Source organism: Balaenoptera acutorostrata, chromosome 13, assembly GCF_949987535.1.
Source record: "Balaenoptera acutorostrata chromosome 13, mBalAcu1.1, whole genome shotgun sequence".
In the NCBI taxonomy this organism is placed as follows: Eukaryota; Metazoa; Chordata; class Mammalia; order Artiodactyla; family Balaenopteridae; genus Balaenoptera; species Balaenoptera acutorostrata.
The window spans coordinates 78750818-78773006 of record NC_080076.1 but is presented as its reverse complement, the minus strand read 5'-3'; the positions used below and the strand labels follow the sequence as shown (position 1 = coordinate 78773006).

The 22189-nt window shown below is 55.6% G+C and overlaps 1 protein-coding gene across 1 annotated transcript in view; it reads left to right on the top strand.

Moving 5' to 3' along the window:
* Positions 1 to 22189, top strand: part of RBM19 (RNA binding motif protein 19) — a 121873-nt gene that overhangs the window by 77880 nt on the left and 21804 nt on the right. Inside the window, exon 23 of the mRNA XM_057526210.1 lies at positions 11669 to 11774. Coding sequence (XP_057382193.1) covers positions 11669 to 11774 — 106 coding nt within the window. The remainder of the gene's footprint in view (positions 1 to 11668; positions 11775 to 22189) is intronic.

The window sequence follows — 22189 nt, the reverse complement described above, 5'->3', positions numbered from 1 at the left end:
TTCCTCTTGATGAATCAGAAGTGGAAGGCAGTGTTGGTGGCTGTGGGCTGCTGCTTGGCACTTAGAATAGGGGGACCATCAGTGGAGAGTTTCTAAACCTCCGGCGACTAGAACTTTCTGCCTATCCACATGTGCCCCTTAAGATCCCTTGAGAACCTTACAAGCTCAGTGGAAGTTCTCCCCGTATTTGTAAGACCTGGCGTCTCCTTTTCCCTTCACGTCCTCGTGCTCGTCCACCTGCCCTCCACAGTCTCCAGTTAGGGCCACTTAGATCACTGAAAGACTTGTGCCCTTAGCTTGAGATGTTAGAACAGGCCATGGTAGTTTGGGAAAATGGTGTGGGCCTGATGGGAATCAACCGGAGATAATCTGGGTTCATGACATGCAGTCCTCCTTAGAGTTCTGAGCGGTAAAATGGATCCAAAAGAAATGACACTGAGGGACTTCCCTGGCGATCCAGTGGTTAAGACTCGGCGCTTCCAATGCAGGGGACGCAGGTGCGATCCCTGGTTGGGGAACTAAGATCCCACATGCCATGCGGCGTGGCAAAAAAAAAAAAGAAATGACATTGAAGGGGCCCTTTCTGTGTATGTGTAGATGTGGCAGAGGAGGGGGCAGCCGCTGATGGAGGTGGTGAGGGCTGAGAAGTAGAGGGGCCACCCTTCATTCAGCCTTCTCAGGAGGCCTGACCGTGACCTGGCAGCGGGCGGCATGAGGGGTGTGGACCAGTGGCGAGGGGTATCTCCCTGCCCAGCACCCCGCCCCCACCCTGGAAAGGGGGTCTAGCTACCTGCCCCGTTTTGCATGGGAGCTAACCCCACCCTCTCCTGCCTCATAGAGACCTCAGGGATGTACAATCTAATCCAGTATCAGAGGGTTCCGAGTGTGGTGCTTAGGTGGAGGCCCGGGAGTGGCCCTTCTCTGAGTGGCAGCAGCAATGGGCAGAGCAAAAGGTATCAAGTTATAGACAAGGGTAACCCTGCCTGCGGACTTCCTGGATTCTCTCCACCTTTTCTCATATTTTCTGGAGTTACTATGGCACTATTGGGCACCACGGAGATAATTGCAAGAAGCAAGATATGTGGCAGATTAATTCTTTAATCAGATTTAAGCCCACCAGAAAGAAGCTGGGTTTGGGAGAGTTTGTTTTTTTTTTTTTCTTTCTAATTTTTTTTCCTTCCTCTCAAACATGTCCTGTACTGAGAATAACGACACCAAAGGGTGTTAAATTGGTTCTGAAGGTCCACCTCTGGCTGGCCACATTCTTGTAACGATTTCATTAGCCTGAATTATCCACTTTATTTTCATGTAACGGGATTAGCTGTACTTGAGACCAGAGAGGGAGAAGGTGGCGGAGAGCGTCCACTGTGTATTCAATTAACTTACCCCGGCAGAGGCGTGGAGCTGACCAGAATGCACGCCCCAGGCCAGAGGTTGCGTCTTGATGCTCTCCTTCCGAAAGGAAGAGGGAACACGAGCTTTTCCACTGGGCTCGCTCGGCCCGAGGGAAGACACAGGGGCCTGGGTCTGGCTGACCGATGCCTCCTTGGGGACGATTTCTTCTAATTATCTTGCAACACTAGTAGGACACATGGATAAGATGGAGAACTGCTTCTTTTCTCAGGGCTCCAAGAATCACAACATCACATCTGGCCCTCTTACCAGATCTCTTTGCTGGAAACCCCTGGGGAGCCCCCAGGAGAGACCAGCCCAGCCTGCTCCTTCTCAGCTTCAACTTGACACATCGTAAGGGCTCGGGAGGTGTCACTCGCTTGGCGCCAGTACAGATCCGTGTAAAGGACAAGGGCATTCCTGATAACAACTTCCCTTTCTTCTTTCCCAGTACATGCCAGGAACCATGGCATCAGCAGCCTTGTACGGTGGGCTGATTATTCCCATTTTACAGGTGACAGAACTGAGCCTCAGAAAGGTGACGTCAGGTGCAGGGCTGGGATCTGAACTCACATCTGACTCCAAACTTAGGTTCTTTCAGTAACGTGTGACTCGACCCCTCTCTGTCAAAACTAGACTCCTGCAGCATTTCCCCACTCTGCGTGGTCCCTGGCGAATTCGAGGTTTCACCTGAGTGTTCAAGGCAAAGGCCTTTCACCTTGAGGTGTGTGACTGTCTTACTTCTTTTTCTCTTCCAAATTGTATTTTCCAACTGTGTTCCGTGGAATAACAGTGTCTTAGGAGGTGCTGATAGGTTTTCTTGTTTGAGGGGAGGAGGGGTTCAATGGCTGGATGAGTTTGAGAAATGCTGTGTCTTCTCTCTCGCTCTTCCAGATAAATCCTCCCTGCATCAAATACCTTAAAGGGACTGACAAGGTCTGCAGCGGAGAAGCTTAGTGAAATCTGTTTAGGCAGATCTCTCCCAAATGTATTTAATTTCAGAATGCTTTTTACCCAGAATACCGAATAACAACTTTCAGGACAAGTTTGAGAAATGTTGTTTTTTAAAAGTTACCTCTGATTTCAGAAATTTTTTTTCTGACATGATCTGCCTAAGGAGTATACTCAGATTCAGCAGGCAGTGTTCAGCCTGCAGCTCTTCTGAAGCCCTGCAGCCGTGCACAGATGGCCCCCTTCTAGTGCAGAGCAACAGTTAAGAGCACAGGCTTTAGAATTTCTTCAGGCCTAGGTTTGACTTTTGGCCAATCCCTTAAGCAGCTGGAGCCTCAGTTTCCCCGTATGTAAATGGGTGCATGATCCACGCCTCACAGGACTGCTGAGGACGGCATGAGGTTACACGTGAAGTATACTTAGGACAATGCCTGATCCGTTGTGTGCCTTCAAAGGGTGGGACTCTAAAAAGTGCCTACGACTCTCAGTTGGGGAAGCAGTAGGAAATCATGACAGTTCCCGTTTCTATTTCTGTTCTATCTCATTATTTTAAATGTTTTAAATATCTAAGGATGCACGTATACAGTGAAACAGCAGTACATATGCACATCACTTATAAATTAAAAGTGTACATATATTGGAGATGAATGCTCAAAAGTGTTTTACTGATGATGTGCACCAACCCTAGGGCGTTGAAAAATGAAAACCACCGGTTTATAATCAACAAGAAAGAGGCTGTGCCCCATGGAGGCCCGGGCACGTCTGGCCCGCCGTTCTTTCCCAGCACAGAGCGCAGTGCCCACGCATAGGACATGCTCAGGAAATAGTCGCCAAGTGAATGCAGGATCCATAACACCCGAATGACGAGGCACATTAAAATTCCTACCGTGCTTCCTGCCTGGGGCTGGGTCCTGGAGAATGGTGAGGGGCAATTCATTCAGTGCCCGTGTAGCCAGCCACGAAGGTGTCCACGCCTGGTTAGATGCTGCGGGGCAAATGTGGTGGGCAAACCCTCTCTGTCCTCACGGAGCTTAGAATCCCACATGACGTGAACATAGACGACCAAGGGGGCCGACAGGCTGCAGGGGGCCAGGAGGGAGAGGGCAGGGCCCCAATCTGAGGTAATAAGGAGGGGAGGAAATTCCATCACTTTGGAGGTAGACCAGCCCTTCTGATCTCTTAGAATTGAATCAGAACGGAACTTGCATGTGCAGATGCTAAAAACGGGGCATCTGGTATCTTTGGCAACACAGTGTTGAAAATGTTTTGACTTTGATACCAATATTTAAAATCCCGTTTCTTAAAAGAATCTGGATTGCAGGGCTTTCTTTCTTTAGAAGAAAGATCTGCCAGTCCTGGGCCTAGCTGGCTGTTCAGGCTGGGGCTGACGGGTCCCTGCCTGCTCTGGTGGAACAGTGGTCCTCAACCTGGGGCAGGATCACCCTCACCTGTTACAGGTGAGCTTGTTACCACCTGGACTGCTGGGTCTCCCCCAGAGCTTCCGATTCAGAAAGAGGGGAGTGGGCTGAGACTTTGCATTTCTGACAAGCTCCTGGATGACACTCATGCCACAGGTCCGAGAATCACCCAGAGCTGGGGGCCTTTCTGCCAATTTGCCCCCAGCTCTCTTGGCTCCCTCCCGTCATCTGTCTGGCCCCAGAGGTCTTTACTTGGGGACCAGTGTTCTGTCCCCTGCATTATCCTGGCTTTGGCACGTCTCAAGATGTTTTTATACAGCTTCCTCCCCAGCCCCCTCTCTCTCTTGATTATCAGTCCAGCCTGGAAACGACTCAGCCAGGGTCACACGGCAGGTGAAGGCAGAGCCACGACAGGAAACCTCTATTTTCCAGTGCCAGGTCCCCTCCACCAGAGCCTCTCAGGCGAGTCCGGGCTCTGCCTGGAACTCGGGCCCAGACTCTGATTCAGAGATACCATTTAACTGTTCATCCCCAGGACTCCTCATCTAGAAAACGAGAGGGTCACGCTTGCCTGCAGAGGACCCTGTGAAAGGCTGTTGAGAAAAGCTAAGCACTGTCCTCCACACCTCCTCTCTCCCTTCCGTGGAAACCAGGCCATTCTTCAGCCTCCAAGAGGCAAAAATGAAAGGAATAGTGCGCCAGTGGTGATAAGGTAACCTTTCTACATCCAGTTCTCACCGTGATGAGCAGTGAGTAATTGGAAAAGTTCAATCTGGAAGGTACTCTTTAAAAAGTGAGAGAGAACAAAAGAGGAGGAAACTCTGAGCTTAAATATACCTCCATGAAACGGCTCCCAAAGCCACTGCCCCCTCTCCACACCCCCCCGGGTGGAGTAGAGGCGCGATCCGGGGTCAATACACACCTCACCCGCGTAACCTGCTGGGGGAGCAGCTGCTGCAGGTGAAGCCTCGCTGAGACTCCCCACTCCTGTCTGCAGCTCAGCCAGGGCTGTGTGGAGGGAACGATGTCTTTTCTCTCCTACGCAGCAGGGCAGGATTCTGAACCCCGTTGTCTCGGCACTAGTTCCTTGGTGAGTAATCCAGCCGGCCCCCTTTTTGCTGGCTGTTACTCACTGCTTGCAATTGAAGGAATCGATGCAGGTACTTTGGAAGGAGCCCCTGGGGGCCGAACACTCCTTGTAATAACGTGTGGTTGTAGAACATGAGAGAGTGTCCTGAGGACAGAAGGACTGGGTGTTCCGGCCCCGGACGTGCCGGTGCTATCGCGATAGCGTATGCATTGTGTGAGATGATTCGGGTGAAGGACGGAGACCCGGCGCTTAGGGAGGACTCGGTCAACGTCAAGTGCGTGTTTTCATGAATGTTTATAGAGTGTTTTCTGTGGGCTAGGCACAGGCCTAGGTTCTGCAGACACAACAGGGACTAGACTCTGCCGTCTTAGAGTGTTCTTTGTGTCTCTAGAACAGGGAGGGAAAGACAAGTAAACAAGCCATTCCAGATGGTGCTCAGATGTGACAGCGTGGCTGGTGGTGCGGGGAAGTGACGTTAAATAAGGTGGCAGTGGAAGGCCTCCTTGAGAAGGTGGCATTCGAGCTGAGATTGAATGACAAGAGGGTCTGTGGTGGGAACGGCTAGGCATGGAGAGTTCTGGACTATGGGAAGAGCAAGGTCATAGGTCCTGGCCTAAGTTTGGTGGCTTCAGGAGCAGGAAGAAAGCCAGTGTGGTTGGATTAGCCTCCGTTTCCCCATTTGTGAGGCCGCAGGATTGGACGAGGCAGCCTTGACCAAAGCCTTTGCTTTGTATACGTTCCAGGAACGGGAGGTTTGGATGATGGGTCCTGTTGCCCAGCCTCCCTCCGCTGCAGAAACCACCTGTCGTCGACGGAGGGGTGGGTTTGTCTCTAGGTGTCCATTCAGCCTGTCTGTCCCTCCACCCTGCTTCAGCTGGGGCCCTTAGCCACACGGCGACTCAGTAAGGAAAGGGGAACACGAGACGGGACACCGGGCAGAGCGGCTGCCATCCTGCCACGTTCATTCACCCCGTGGGAACTACTCCGTGAGTTCATGGTGGACCCTTCTTTAGGATGCGGGCACGGAAGAGACAGCAGTGAGCGGGGACCAGAAGCCCCAGGCTGTGGACCCTAAGCAGTTGAGATGGGGGGGTTGATCCCAGAGTCCTCTTTGGTCTGTGGGGCAGCAGGGGTTCACTGCCTGCCTGTAGCTCTTCCCTACCAGCCAAGGGTCCCTAAAGACAAAGCTGATGTCTGGCCCACCGTTGCCTCCCCCAAGCACCTTGCACACAGATCCCTTTGGCCAATTATTAATAGACAAGACAGACCACACAAACTTCCAGTGAGCAAAGCACAAGTTCAGGGACAAACTGCCTACTTGGAGTCCAGCTTGGCTCATTACCACCTGTGGGGCCTTGGACAAGTCACTTCACCCCCATCGTAGGTAATGACTCAGGGGGTGAGCTTGGAGAAATCACATAACTTCTTTGAGCCTCAGTTTTCTCCATCTATAAAATGGGAATAGCAGTGCCTAGGTCATAAGGCTGTTGTGAGATCATGTATAGCTGATATTTAACACACCGTGGGGCACATGGCACTGAGAAGGACGGGGGGAATAATGGATATTATGTGTGTGTGTGTGTGTGTGTGTGTGTGTGTGTGTGTGTGTGTTAGAAAATTGGTGGTGGTATATTGGAAAGGCTTTTTGATGCCAAGAGATTTAGCCCTTTTTTCTTACTACAGAAGGAACAGAAAGAAGCCTGCAGTTTATTCTTATCACAAAACCACCCCTTTATCTCATTGTTGTTCACACCACACTGTTGTGGCAGCTGATTTTTTTTTTTTCCCCCTCAGCAGTGCCTTGAGTGCAGGTGTAGAGAAGTCAGGCCAACAGACTTCCCCACGTGACTCAGCACTTCTGCTGGGACTCTGGTTCCTCCAGCAGATCCAAACAGGAGAGTGATAAGGACTTGTGTCCAGGGAGCAGGGGGGCCTAGGCTCCTTGGGGTGTGCCCGACCCCTACTTGGTGTCAGCGTGCGGGCTAGAAGGTTAGGCCGGCCTCCCAGCCTGCCCATTAAACCCCCAAACCCAGGCATCAGCACAGCTGCAAAATCATCAGGTTCGGCATCTCTGGAGGGCTCTCTCTGTCTCCCCCCTCACTTCCTTGTCCCCACCGCACCCCACCCCATCCCATCACTTCAGTCAAGGAGGAGAGAGAGGATGGTTCATCCCTTTCAGTAGCAGAGCCAACCCCCTCCCCCGCACCGAGCAGCTGCCATCCAGGGCTGTGGCAGGTCCAGTCAGAGGGCGCCAGGGGAGGGGATCTCCTCACACACGCGAGACACACACACACACGTATTGTGTCTGCCATCAGGCCTGCGTGCCAACACGATTTGCATGCCTGGACTTGTTTACGAGGCCCAGGCATAATTGGCTTGCCTCGCTCCACACCTTGGTGCGCCCTCCCCACCTCCGCCTCCTCTTCCCCCTCCCACCCCCACTGCGCCTCGAAAGAAATTAAAAACGTGACAACAAACTCCAGTTGTCAAAAACCCACGGATCCCCACCAGTCACGTGCTCCTGGCGTGGCGGAGCGGGGCGGGGCTGCGGCGTGGAGGAGTAATTGGTGAACCCGAGGTGAATGAAATAATTGGAAAAGTGAGGTGTGAGTTTGTTACTGAAGTGTGAGCATAGTGGGGGAGGGAAGGAGGGCCATGTTTAAAAGCCCCGTATGTCCTCTTTATTCACAGCTTCTGATACAGTAATTGCTATTTTGTGGTTTCTATTATCTACACAGTGGGGAGCATCCATGTCTCCTTCCCAAGTGGTAGAGTCTGTGCTAGCGGGAGGGGGGGGGTTGGTTCCTGGGTGCCCCGTCATCTTCCTCCCTCTCTGGTCCCTGGCGGCCCTGCCCAGCCACGCCCAGGCCTCTGCTCCCAGGAGACACGCAGAACTTCCTGCAAAAGCCGCTCTTAAAAATGGCTCCGTGGGCTTTGCTGTCAGATAAGAACTTTAATAATGGCTGGTATTTATATATCGCTTATCTCCAAGGAGCTAAAGGTACTTCATCGATTCCCCCGCCCCAATCTTTTTTTTTTCTTTTTAATTCTCTTTTGATATCTCTCTGAGATCATTAGTATCGGCTTTATTTTCTCCCACACAGTAGTTACACAAGCAACCGAAGCCATCCTTCCTGAGCCGGGAGGGAAAGCTTGCCTGAGTTTCGAATCCAGGGCCGTGGGGCTTGGACAGGTCACTTGGCCTCTTTGGCCCTTGGTTTTCTCATCTGTAAAAATAGGAGGCGGTGACTCTTACCCCACAATTGTTGTACCTAGAAACAGTATATTTAAAAGGCCTGGGCTTCCCTGGTGGCGCAGCGGTTGAGAATCCGCCTGCCAATGCAGGGGACACGGGTTCGAGCCCTGGTCTGGGAAGATCCCACATGCCGCTAGAGCAACTAGGCCCGTGAGCCACAATTACTGAGCTGCGCGTTTGGAGCTTGTGCTCCGCAACGAGAGAGGCCACGACAGTGAGAGGCCCGCGCACCGCGATGAAGAGTGGCCCCCGCTTGCCGCAACTAGAGAAAGCCCTCGCACAGAAACGAAGACCCAACACAGCCAAAAATAAATATAAATAAATAAAAATTAAAAAAAAAAAAAGCTTTAAAAGGCCTAGCACGCCACAGACACTGTCATTGGTCACTGGGGTGACAGCCGCAATGACGGTGTCTTGAAGCTCTAGCCATTCATTCCGGGGCTTCACGGGAATTGGGAAGTTCCTTCTAAGGTCTAACCCTAATCTTCCAGCTGCTCTGGAAGCCCTCGCTCTCTCGTGTCGTGAAGAATGGTGGGATTTTTTAAGCTCCTAGGGTCTTGGGACACAGCATTTCCTTGGCCATGCAGATGTCTGTCTGGACACCCCAGACGGGCAGTGACCTCCCCCATGGCCCCCCAGCTCCCTGGTCCCCACCCTCACTCCCTCGTGGATCGAGGGTGCCCCTCCGTCCCGGCTTTTCCCTGCCAAGCTCCCGAATGCCACTTCTCCAGGCCACGTGAGCATGGCTCCTTCGGCTTCTCTCATCAGCTTTTTTTCTCCACCTTTTAATTATTTTCCTCGCCTTTCTCCGGACCCTCAGCTGCTTACCATGCATAGAGCGTCCACCGCTTGCAGTGTGCTGCAGAGAGGGAGGAATTAACCTCACCGGTCTCTCCCTCTCTCGGTCTCTCATGCGCACACACACGGGCGAGGTCCCAGAAATGAGCCACGGCTAAGAAGAACTGGGCAGGGGCCGTTGAGACCATCAGGGGACGGGAAGTTAGAGCCCCTGTGGGCAGAGGCAGGGGCTTTGCACCCAGTGCAGGCAGGAGGAACTGGGTCTGAGTCGGCCTCGCTTGCCCTGGGATCTCGGGCGAGTCACTGGACCCCCCTGCACAGCGCAATCCTCGCCACCCCCGTACACGGCCTTCCTTCTTCGTGCCAGACGGGGCCAAGCCTCAGAATGAAGGCCCCGCTCCTGAAAGTGGCTGGTCGCCTCCAGATAACTGAAGAGGGTGAAACGTCGTGCAGCGGAGAGAGCTCCTCCGGCTTCACATCAGACACTCCCAGGTTCACACTCTGGCCCTGCCACCTACTCGCAAGAACCGCTACCTCCCTGAGCCTCAGTTTCCTCATCTGAAAATGGGGGCGGTGAGACCAATACTAATTAACGTTTGTGCTCTTCGTATGTAGCCCGTGGCCTGGTTTGTGGAATCCTCATCACCACCCTCTGAGCGTAGGTGTGACATCCCAATGGTTGTGTCCCCTCTTCCAGGGCTGCTGTTTCTTCGTTCCAAAACTACCTCCAGGCGTCCACTCTGAGCCAGGCCTGGGGCACCTTGCTGCAGATCCCGTGATGGGCAAGATAGGTGTGGTTTCCACTCTCACAGAGCTGAATTCCAGCCCCAGGGGAAGGCAGAGCGTTACCCAGGCGTCCACACCGCAGCGCCCTGAAGCACAGTGGGCCCTGACCGCTGGGGGGACATCCATCCCCACCCAGAGCAGATCAGCCAAGGACTTGTGTCATGAGAGCCCGGAGGCTGGGGCAGGGGTGGAGAGTCAGGCGGAGAGACCGGCACACCCCATAGGTTGTCTGTGGCCGTGTCTGTCCAGCACCCAGCATGACCCAGACACACAGCGGGTGCTCGGCAAGGCCTCCCTGTGCCCTTCAGCCTTCTCAGACCAGGTCTGAATCCATCAGATACACTGTCCCCAGAGTCCCCGTGGCTCTCTGAAGAACTTGGTGCCAAAGCGCCATTTATGTTTACCCAAAGGAGCCTGCAAGAAAATATGTGTGTCCCCTGCCCTCCGTGTCCAAGGCCAGCCTTGACAGAGGCTTCGGGGCTTCGCTGGAAAAAGAGGCAGCGTGTCTGTCGTGGGGCGTGTCGGCCTTTAGGTGGCAGAATAAAGCAGGGTTTGTGGGCAGGACTCCGCTGGGTTCTCCCACCTCACCTTCGGGCTAGTCCCCACCTGCCCAGCCTCTGGGCCGCTCCAGGTGGGCCACGAGCCTCAGCCGGCGGCTGCGATGACTGACAGGCCTCCACTGCCCATCGTCTGCGGCCCCTCCGCTCCCCGGGAGGCTGGCCCTGGCGCTAGCAGCCCAGCTTCTGTGTCTTGCTCAGAGAGGCGCCGGGAGGGGGAGCGGAGCTGCCGGGGAGAGTGCCGAGGAGACGTGCAGATTCATTTTGAGGCTTCATAATGCCGCATTTACACACCGTCCTGCCTCCAGAAATTGGGCTGGCAGATGCCTGGTCATGCTGGCAGGGCTGCGGGTTAACTCCACAGATTTAGCTTAGATCATTTCACGAGAGCTCACGGCCTTTACTGCGTCTTTCGCCCAATCGGTCTCTGGCCCCGAGGCATCCTGCACCACCGTGTGTAGGTGCGAGTGCTCGGGCGCCCGCAAGTGTGTGTAGATTTTCAAATAAAATAATACCTCTTTTCAGATGCCGCGCACATTAAATATTTATCAGCAGCAATTTGTGCGTATATGTTTGATAAATGGACCTGAGGATGGGCTGGGGGCGGGGGAGTGAGACAGGAAAGCAAGGGAGGCCCAATCCTTTTGTCCGGGAATTTCTCAAAGGTTTATCCAGGGGGAGAGGGGGCGTTGGGGAGATGGTTGGAGGCCGTGTTTACCTGTTTGATCCCTGTTGGCTGGTGGGGGGGACACCTGAGTTTTCTCCTCCAAAGTCAGCTTTGCCTGACTTTGACTTAGCAGATATCAAAACCCTGAGGCAGGAGGAGTGGGGTTTAGAGGGCGTGGCTGTGTGGCATTCAAGCACCAAGCGCTGAAGAACCATCCCAGGTCCCAGCTCTGGGAGAAGGGACTCGCCCTGCTTACTCAGATTCGTGGGGGTCCATGGGGAGTCTGTGGTAACCCCGAGTCTGGGGCCCTGGCCTGGCCAGTGCCTCCCCAGCCCAGCCATGCATGCTCGGGGCTGGATTCCCCTTGCTGGATATTCACCCCACCCCCTCACCCCTGCTCCCCCAGGCAAGGGGAGGACCGGTGTGCCTGCCCGCCCGACAGAGAGGAACGGAAAATTCTCCATCCCCAGAGGAACGGCATACCCAGTCTGATGGTTCCCTCCCTGCCGGCGTGATGGCCAGGCCGGAGGGAGAAGGCCACCCACGCACGCCCCCAGGACACGTGCTGGCCAGTGGGGAGCTTACACTGACACGAGTGTTCGTGCACTTGGCTGTGCACACGTACCCCCCCATGTGCATCTGCGGGCACTCCTCTCTTCTAACTGGAAAGGGTTAGCGGGTGAGAATCAGTCCTGCCTCCCACCGCCCCCTTTGCAGGCCTCGATTCTGAAACTCCCGTGTTTTTATTCCCAGCACCTTCGGGGAGCTGAAGACCGTCCGCCTGCCGAAGAAGATGACAGGGATGGGCAGGCACAGAGGGTTCGGCTTCGTCGACTTCCTCACCAAGCAGGACGCCAAGGTGAGACCAGGGCCCCTCCCTCCCGGCCTCTCCTTTCTGGGTCCTTTGTGGGAGAAGCAGCAAGGCCTCTTCACAGACATGGGCGCGTCCCCCCCCCCCCCCCCCCCGCTCCCTGTTCGGGTTTTCTCTCCCCTCCTCTCCCCAGCCCTGCTAATTTGCACAACGTCCTTGGAAGAAAAGACCATGGGCCTTGTGTCTGGAGGAAGGGGCAGTTCTGTGTCCCGGGCCGCTCCAGGTCAGACAGAAAGCATGGGAGAGGCTGTACGGAGTGTGGAGGGGAACCAGGGGATAGCGCTCGGAGAGGAGGCCACCAGGCACCCCAGTGGGAACCCGCGGGGACAGCTCTTTCCCCTCTTCTTCCCGCTGGTGCCTGCGGCTTCTGTTTTGTGCTGATTTCAGGTGCGCTCAGGCCAGGCAAGTGCTGCTGTGTGTAAGCACGTGTACGGAATTCCTTGGAGACAGAACCACCTTTTATTTTTGAAGCAAGGCAGCCTCTCCGGGTGTGGGCTTGGTGCAGTAGGTCCTGGGTCCTCGTCCTCGGCGGCAGCAGACAAGGGGCAGAGGCTGTGTGACTGGGGTTCTGGCTGCGTCCGTGGTTGTTGCTCTCACAGCCCCAGGTCAGGATCCTGGGGGGAGGGGGCCATGGTGCTGGCTTCGTGGGCTCCCTCCGAGAGCCTGTGCCACAGGCAGCCTTGCCCCGTCCTGGCCTGTCTTCCCTTGAGGGTGCAGTACAGCACCGGGCACGTGTCACTAATGGCTGGGATCCCCTCCGCCTCTGAGGAGGCATCTTCAGAAAAGCAGAGTATTTGTTGGAATCACACTCTTGGCCTGCAGCAAATTGGCGTTGCCAGAGGCCCTGTGGGTGGAGCTGAAGGTGTCATCTCAGGGACACAGCTGCGGCCTTTGTGGGCCCTGGGAACACGCACAGGCAGAGAGGGTGCCCCAGGACTTCAGCAGGCCTGCCAGCCACTTTTGTCTCAGCGTCTTGAACTCAAGTGCATGCTTTGTTGACACGTGGCCATGTTTGTCCGGACATCTGCGCCTCTTTCTTCTCGGCTGGCAGTCTTCCCCTCGCCTCCTGTCATGACAGGAGGGACCGCAACCCCTGCGTGCAGCCGGCCCACGGCCTTGACGCTCACCAGCAAGGCAGGCACCTGCGGGGTCCCCCCACCACTGGCTCGGAGAGAAGCCAGGGAACAGCCGTCCAGAGCACTGCACTTACTGCTGGCTGCTTGGCTTTCCCAGCCCTGCCCTGTGCCTCAGTCTCCTCATCTGTAAAATGGGAATGATGACAGGTCCCACGCCCACAGGATGAAGGCAGATGGTGACACGGGTCCTGGCACACGGTGCTCGAGATGAGTAAGCTGTTTCCTCCTCGTTCCCACCAGCCCAGGTCCCTTCAGAGCCACCAGCCCTCCGTCTGTGGACAGAGAAGAGAGGGGTGCAGGCAGCGCTTTCTCCACTGCGTCCGTCTAGCCCTGAGCTTCTGTGAGTGTGTAGGACCGTTGTCATCTGTTTTGTGTCAGGGTTCCTGCGTGAGACTGCGATTAGGGGAGAAATGAAAGGGGATTCACTCCCTGCCCCAAGAAACATCTCTTATTAAGGGCCAGTGCAAGGGCTAGCTGTTAGAGCACAGACTCTGCAGCCAGAATCCTAGCACTTACCTGCTCTGTGACCTTGGGCAGGTGACTTACTTTCTACATGCCTCAGTTTCCCCCTTATAGAATAGTAATAGAATTTCCCTCACCGAATCGTTGTGAGGCTGGGATGAGATGATAGTCTTAGAATGGGATCTGGCCTCCGTGAACTCCGTCTGTTAGCTGTGACGAGGAGGAGGATGGTGATGGTGGTGATCTAAGAAGAAGGGAAGGAGCAGAGAGAAAAGTTGTCCACACCCCTCCAACTAGAAGCTTCTTCCACGCGGCAGCCTCCCTCCAGAGCTTGAAGTCAGAATTAACGTGGCTCTCGGGGCCCAGAGGGTTGGACCAGGCATGGACTCCCAGCCTTGAAATTCCACGCTCCCATCGCCAGGATGCAGTCAGTATAGCTTTGTTCCCTGGGGTCATTGGAACGGGGCGTGGGGGGGAGATTCTCAGGTAGCAGGGCAGTGCTAGTGCCCACTTGGCTAGTGCCTGGCACCGGAAGCCAGGCTGCAAATGTTCTTTGCAAAGCTTAGCACAGCCTTCTGCTGACTTCTGGAGGTGGCTCCTCCCCCTCTGTCCCTTCTGTCCTGGGCTCCAGGAAGAGAAAGGGCAGCCGAGGACAGCGAGGGCTCAACCCACAGCCCCTCCAGGACTGGCTCTTGCGGCCCCTCACCTCCGACAGGCGGCAGCCTGCCTCCAGAGCTGTCCCGGCCCCGCCATCCCCGCCTCTCACTGCACCAGGACTCGGGCCCTTTGTGCCGCCGCTGAGCGCGCTGGTCTCCCATGAAGTCTGAGCCCACCGGGAGCGCACCTCTCCTGCAAAGATCCCTTTGCTCTTTTTGCTTCCCGGAGAAGCTGCCATGACTTTTCCCTCTCCTTCTCCCCGTCTGTCTGAAGAACTTTATTGTCTCCGAGTGGAACATTTCGCGCTCTCCACTGAGCCATAGAGCCGTGTGCGCTGCATATTGGTGAATAGACTTCTGAATATTGTAAATATCTGGTTAGCTCGAGGGCGGGCGTGAGTTTGAAGAGGGAAAGCAATGCTGGAAGGAGACATTGAGTTAGAAACCCCTGGAGACCTTTTTTTCATCTCAAAAGAAGGAACTCGTGGGAATCCCAGGGCTGGTAGGGGAAACTCCAGGACCCCCAGTTTCTCGGGACAAGCGCCGCCCACCACCGCACTCCCACCCCCAGCGGTTCTCCCTTTGAAGCGCTTCAGGGAAGAAGACCTGCTTTAGAAATCCTTCCTGGTGCTTGACTGAACCCTGACCACTCGGCTCCCTCACCGAGGGCTTCAGCCCCGTTTCCTGCCGTGGGGCGTCCTCCAGGAAGATAGCGGTCAGTAACTCTTGTGGCATCAGCAGCGCTGGAACCTGGAGGTGTAAGCCTCCTGTGCCCCGGGGCCCCAGGAGGTCCTCAGAGGGGAGAAGAGGAGACAGGGAGGAAAAGATGAGGGGAGTGGACACATATTAGGGGGAGGAGGAGGGGAGGGAGTAGAGGCTGATTGTAGAACCTTGGGTCTGGAAAGCAGTGGCGAAACTAGCAGTTTCCAGGCTGGGCTGTGAACCCGGGTATGCAACTCACAGCACAGTACTCTTTCCTGGGCACCAACCAGTCCACTTCGCCAGCTGGCTGAGGAGAGAATCAGGCACCCTGGTTGGTCCCTGGAGGCATCCGCTCAGCACCCCCATCTCTCTTTGGGCCCCAAGCACGGGTCATCTGCGTCCTCCCCACCCCCAGGGATTCTGAGTCTTCCGACCTTGCTCCATGACCCCGTGTTCCACCCCGCACATCCTCGGGAACTCCGTCATCCGTCAGGCCCCTCTGGGTCGAGCACACGCCCCAAACAGGGAAGAGAATCCTAGCGCAAGGCTCCACGAAGAGCTCAGGGTAACCAGGCAACTGATGACAATAGCCAGAGGCTCCCGCGACCGGCCGAGCTGGCTTTGTGACATGTACACCGTACACCCATTGTCTCGTCCCAACCTGCAGCAGCCCCGGAATCAGCTGGAGATTTGCATAACTCCGTCCCCGGTTTCTCCAGGCGCTTGTTAAGCTCCATGTGTGCAGGGTCCTGGGAACCGATAGGAAGCCAGGACCTGGCTCTGTTGCTAAGATGCTAAACCAGGGGTGAGACCTGGCCATCAGCCCCTGTCACAGGCTCCATGAGCTGGCATGTTGTCCCAACCTAGGGCGTTTCATCAGCCCACGATGTCCCAGGCCTGAATGTCGGTCCCCCTGAAAGGACTGCTGTTATTATTATCTAAACCTCCAAGTGTGATGAGCCCACATTTCTCAAAGAACCTTCTCCCACGTGCTGGAGGGAAGCAGGGACAAAGGTCGATGAGGGCAGACAGGAAGTCCCAAATGCAGTGGTCTTCCCTGGTGGCCTGGGTCTGCTCTTGTGTGTAGGGATGTTTGTAGTGTCTCGGGCGCCACGTGGTTCTCTGGGCCCTGATGATGTTTCTGGAAGGGCAGCCTCTTGGCGTCAGTAAAAAACCATCAACTTCTAAAAGCCCGTCTTTGGCAGGGACGGCGCTGGGCATTTGTACGCATCAGTGGTAGGAAGCCATTTGACAGATGGGTAAACTGAGGTTCGAAGGGATGGCGCCACTTGCCAGAGCTGGGAAACCCCGCGTGTCGATCTGGTTCCAAAGTCCACGGATTAGCACTTCCTCCCTTCATTCACGTAGTCACTTAAATTGAGTGCCAGCTGTGGCCAAACCGTGCGCCAGCCCCCTCCTCTCTAGACCACACCCCTCACCTCTCACCCATCCCCAGCAACTCACCAATTAGACATTTTGGAGGAAGGCCAAGAGGTTGGCCCTTAAAACATCTCTTGGGAACAAGCCCAGGATGAAATCAGCTCCTCCAGGACCCCAGAGGAGGAGTGGGCATTCCTTTAGGGGCCTCCAGAGCTGCACACCGTCTCCTGCCAACCCTCCCAAGCCTTGGAGGCAGCAGCTTTCTACCTGGGCAGGTGACCTGGGATTCCCAGCCAGCTGTGCCCATTGGCCAAGAGGCCACCAATAGTCATTGGGGTTCCATTTAGAAGCCATCACCTCCTCTGTCCTTACTTGGACCGGCTGGTCACGGAGGAAGAAGGGAAAGAAGGCAAAGAGCAGACTTGCAGCCCAGAAACCAGAACATTCCTTTTTTTTTCTTCCCCCATGCACGCGCCTTTAATTTCTCCCTTCCCCGAGCCCACCGAGCCTTTGTACTTTTGCAGTTGCAGCTGTTTTTATTTGCTTCCACTGCTGTTGTTTTAAAAGGTCTATTTTCACATGGAATGTTATCCAATTAGCAGAGCAATGTGTTGGCTTAAATAAACACTTGGGGGGAGCCGGCAGTAGGGAGTTGGGATGGCGGTCGGCGTTGGCAGGCAGCGCTCTTCTCTTCTCACTGGTAAACAACCGCAGCTTTAATTGGGGAGTCGCGCCAGTTAACGTCTCCGTTCTCACGTCTCACTTTTGTATGGTGCCCGGGGAGAGGGGGGCGTGGACACAGCCCCAGGCCCACCCCAGTTGGGGTGATGCTGAGAGTTTCGTAGGGGGGGGTCCCATCAGGCCTCTCGCACCCATGGCCTTCGCCTTGCAGATTCCGCTGAAACGCGACCAGTGGTGGGAAGAGGTGACGATGAGCAAGACAGAGCTTCTTAAGGCAGGGACAGCCGCCTTCTCGCTGGGTGCCCAGCCACGGGGCAGGCGCCATAAACGGCGATCGCCATCAGACGAGCGATGGATGGTGTGCACGCCACACACAGACACACACACACGTTTGCTTACCTGAGTGCAAGGAGGGCATAGCGTACAGCCTCCCCAGGGGCCCCGAGGGTGTGCAGCCAGGGTCTGAAGGGGACGCGGCCCCATGGAAATGAAGACTCCGTGGGCTGTGTCCTCCCTAGACAGCCCATGTTCTAGAAAGGCAGGGCGGCACTGTGGTTAGCAGCATGGCCCGTGGAGTCAGAGCTGCCTCCTTCCATCTGCGTGAATGTGGGCAAGGGGCTTCATGTCCCCACACCCCAGGCTGCTCATGCCGCAACCGGAAATGATCTGCGCCTTGAGGCAGCCATGAAGATTAAGTGGAAAGCTGCGTGCCAAGCACTCACCACAGGCCGCGGCACAGGGCAGCAAAGGAGCAGAGGCAGCGGAGTGCCCCAGGCCCCGCGGGGCAGAGGCACTGTGCTTTGAAGCCGAGGTATCAGTTGCTTTTGTCTCCTGAAATGTTAACTGGACACAAATCCAGGAATTGGGGTGCTATCCCCACTTGTCTGTGTTAGGTGTGTGCACTCGCGCTTGTGTTTTAATTGCAGGTTTTGCCTAGTTCCTACCATCAGGGCCCAGGGGTAAAGGAAAACGTGTTTGAATCCTGAGCCTTGCATTTCAAGGCATGGATTCAGGCTCAGCCAACACATTTATGGGCTGAGAACCCGGGATCAGGACAAGCCACCCTCCTCAGGCTAGCAGATGTGCATCCCTCATCGCTGGGGTATGAGCCGCCCCGCAGTGCGCCCATCTGCTGGCTGCATCCCTCTGTCCCTCCGTGTGCCCTGAGGCCTGCCCAGCTCCTGTGGGGTCAGAGGCCATGGAGCTCCACTGCTCTGAGAAGGCCTCAGGTTCAGATGTCCTCGTTTCAGATTTATTCAGCGATCAGGACCAGTTCCCCAGGAAAGGTAACCAGCCCAGCTGAGCTGGACAGCCTTCCTCCCTCCCAGCAGCACTAAGTAATCATCATTTTAAAACTTAACTACTGGGAATTCCCTGGTGGTCCAGTGGTTAGATCTCCACACTTTCACTGCCAAGGGCCTGGGTTCAATCCCTGGTCAGGGAACTAAGATCCCACAAGACGTGCAGTGCGGCCAAAAAAATAAATGCATAAACTAAACTACCAAGGGCAACATCACAGGTCCCGGGAATCAGGCCCTGCCCGCGTGCCGGGCGCTGGGTTAAATGAATAGCCATTATCTTCTGTATTCTCAGCACCAAGAAGGTTGAAGCACCTCCACTTTGTAGTTGAGAAAGTGAATACTCAAAAGTTTCTCGCCAGATCAAAGCCAGAAAGCACAAGACCATGCTTTGCGACACCCCTGTGGAGCCCAAGGCCATTACCAGGCCCCACGGCCTCGTTGCCTTGTCACTTCTGGCCCTTGGCTCCCTGGCTTGGCCCTCTTTTCCTAGTGGCTCTTTTCTCTCTCCCCGAGGTCAGAGGTGGCGCGTCACCTTCCTGTCACCTAGTTTAGTCCCCTCATTTTGGCCCATAGTAGGTCCTCCAGGGATGTTGAGTTGAATTGGATTGAGCTGAGTGGATGGATGGGTGCAAGGAAAAGACATCTATTCATCTGAAAGATTTTAGACGCCACAGCCCGGAAAACAAGTCCCCGGGTGTTTCTCTTAGAAACTTGCCCTCAGCTCCACGGCCTCGTAAGTCGGAGTGGCCCAAGGTGCTGAGTGGAGGCCCACAGCTGAAGTTACCAGTATTGTGCAAAGAGCCCCACTTTTTCTGGGGACCAGCTCTTCCCCAGTGGAGGCCAGAGGTAGCTGGAAGGTTTGCTGGGAGCTTGCTCACAGGCGTGCGGGAGCGTTGGCACAGGGACAAGAGTGATCTCTCCCTCAGCACACAGGATGCTGTCCACAAGGAGACGATACAAAACATCCCAGGGCAGCAGACTGTCCTCCCAGCAATCAGAGGCCCTTGTTTTTCAAGCCCCTCGGCAGAGAAGGAGCCGAGCCCCCAGCAGGCCCAGCTGGGCCGGTGCTCCCATTCCCTGGGCTTGGCTGCTGTGCTCTAACCCACGTGGTCATTCTTGGCCACGCTTCCTCCAGGATTTAGGGGCACAGATGGTTTAGGACAGGTTGGCATCGTCCGTGTTCAGGTGGATTTGGCATCTGCCGAGAGATGCAGCCCTCCCGCTCGGCGAGAGACAGCAGAGGGCCCGAGAGATGCCCTGGACGTCTCAGGACAGGAGGCCTAGGCCTCAGCCCGGCCCGGGAGCCATGGCCCTTGGGACGGGAGTCCTGCCAAGGGCATCGAATGGGCTTTTGTTGCCAGGAGGCAGAAGCCCGTCTTCCAGGGAGAGCCGCAGAAAGGTCAGGCCCGGCACTGAGCTGGCAGCCTTCCAGCGCCTTCCCTGTTCTGGAAAGGTGGCTGCCAGGCCTGGTCACAGTCTAGCCGGCACTGGAGGCCAGGGCTCTCGGTGCCCACAGTTGGTGGCTTAGGTCAGAGGAGATGAAAGAGGTGTGTTTCCAAGACAGCTGAGGCAGAGAACTGGGTGATGGGGCAGCTCCAGACTCCAGCTAGACCTGCTCAGAGCAGCCCTTGTCGGGCCTCGCATTGTCTAAGACCTGCTCTCTGAAGGGGGCAGTCCATCTGCCCCGGGTCAAGGCAGAGGGACTTCAGGCGACCATCTGTGTCAGCAAACAGAACCTAACCCCAGATGGTTCAAGTGAAGAGAGATACATGGAGGGGTAAGAAGGGCTCGGGGGGGCTCTCCAGGGAGGTGACCCACCCCCACCAGGGCCAGTGGCAGTGGGAGCTGTCGCCACCTTAGGCTAAGGGACCTTAAAGGGACAGGTGAGAGCCTGAGCTGTCAAGGAGGGGCCACCGGCAGGAGCTGTGGTCCTGGAGGGAGGGCTCGAGGGGGCAAGTCCCCCGACCTCTCTGCCCCTCCCTCCAACCTCTCACCAGCGCCTCCCATTTGCTCGTCCTAAATGGAACCCAAGGCCAGTGAGCCCTGGTTATGCCCTCCAGGGGAGTCAGCTCTGAATGCCCGGAGAAGGGGTGCAGGGGAGGATCAGGAATAACCAGCACGGGCCCATCGGATGATGAAGGAAGTGGCCCCGAAGTGGCTGGGGGGGGCCTTGTCTTCTACAGCATTCTCCTCTTTGCCAAACCAGTGCCCCCTTAGAGTTCCGTTCTAGACCTTCACGCTTCGGCACTGACCCAGCTGGGCGATCGGGTGTTAGTGGCACAGGTGACTCTTCCCATCCCAAGGTCCCAAAGTCACGCATGTTGGGAGCAGGACCTCCTGTCCGTCTCTGTGCCGCACCCAGGACTGTGTATGTGTCAGCTCTCGTCCTAACCAAAGGCAGAGCCTCCCACTTGTACAGGACAGGACAGTCGTGGGCGAGACGTGCTCCTTTCCCTGCTGCCTTCGTGGGCTGAATCTCAGGGGTTGGAGGAGCCAGGCCAGGACATCTAAACCAGCCCTCCGTCTCCAGCCGGGACCGACCTCAGCGTCCCTCCCAGTCTGGAGACGTGCTTTCACGACCCTCGGTGAAGGTCTTGCTCCACGGTTCGCCCTGCAGATATTCACCAAGCACGCTCTGTCCCGAGCTCTGTGCCAAGGGTAGCCAGGATAGAGGCCTCCCTCCAAGGTTCAAGGTCAAGCCAGGGAGCCCGGCACACAAGCAGGCGTTAATGGGGCAGGTGTTCTTAAGGAGGCTGGGGGCGCAGGGCACGCAGAGGGCACCTGGCTGCAGTCTGTACGAGGGGAGCCCTTCCGAGGCTGAGGGGGATGTTACGAAGGCCCAGGGGTGGAACAGTAGAGGCTGAAAGGAAAAGTAAGAAGGAACTTGACCTGCATACCAACCTTGGCCTCAGTTTTCCTCTCCTTAAAATGGGAGAATGATGTCTGTTCTCATGAGTAGGTTGAGGTCAAGTGCTTAGAGTTCTCTGGAACCCAGGAGATCACTAATCCGTGGTACGAAGGCCCTTGGATGGCAAGGGAGGAACACGGGCAACAGATGCAGGATTCGGAGAGAAGCAAAGGGCTTCGAACAGCTAACTTTCCACTTCCTCCATTGCGGCGCCCAGCGCTCCGCGGAACCCCGGGCACCCCGAGATGACCGCAGCCCTAGAGCTGAGGTTCAGGAAATCTCTGTCTGGGGAGAAGGTGGCGTGGGTTTCAGTGGAGTCTAGTGTGGGCACAGAGACCTGGGAGGAAGCTGCTAGACGAGGGCAGGCCAGAGAGGCTGGGGCTGTGCCTGGAACCTTCCCCTGCACTGGCCCGAAAGCGCCAAGGCCCTGGGGCTGTGTGTCCCCGTCACCCTCCCCGGGTCTCACATATAGCAGGCTCTTTGCATGAAGCACAATTACTCGGGATTATCCAAGGCCAATTTTAGCCGGGAATCACTGTGCTCCTGCCTGCGACAGTTTGGGGCCACCACATTCCAACCACTAGGGCTGGAAACACAACCTGATTTCCTATTAACCTGAGGGGACCAGAACCGAGAAGGGTAATTCTGCTATTTTTGGAGATTCACACATTGTGCTCTAACCTCAAATACAAAAGAGCTTTTGTACCCTACTTACCATTCTTCCTGCTCTTTAGTGATAATGGGAAGTTGAGGGCATACATCATAATAACAACAGCCAACATTTAGGTGAGAATTACCATGGGCCAGGCAGTGTGGCATCAGACTTAATAGTTCATTGAATCTGCGCATCCATTCTTTGCTGCTGCCTCTCATTTTACACATGGGGAATCTCAAGCTCAGAGAGGTGAAGCAGCTTGCCCAAGATCACACAGCTTGTAAGTGCTGAAGCAGGGATTTGAACCATAGTAGCCCAGGTCCAGAGCCGCCAGTCTTAATTGCCATGCCCCCTCACCTCTTAGAGTGAAAAGCCCTTCCAAAGAGATGAGAATTTGCAAGGGGTGATGTCAGAGAGAGGCTGGGGGAGGGAATTTTTAGCAACTCCTGTAATGAACAGAGACCACTCCAGGCTTTGCGTGGCACAGGAATGGAAAGTGGGTTTCCAAGGGTAAGAAAGAAA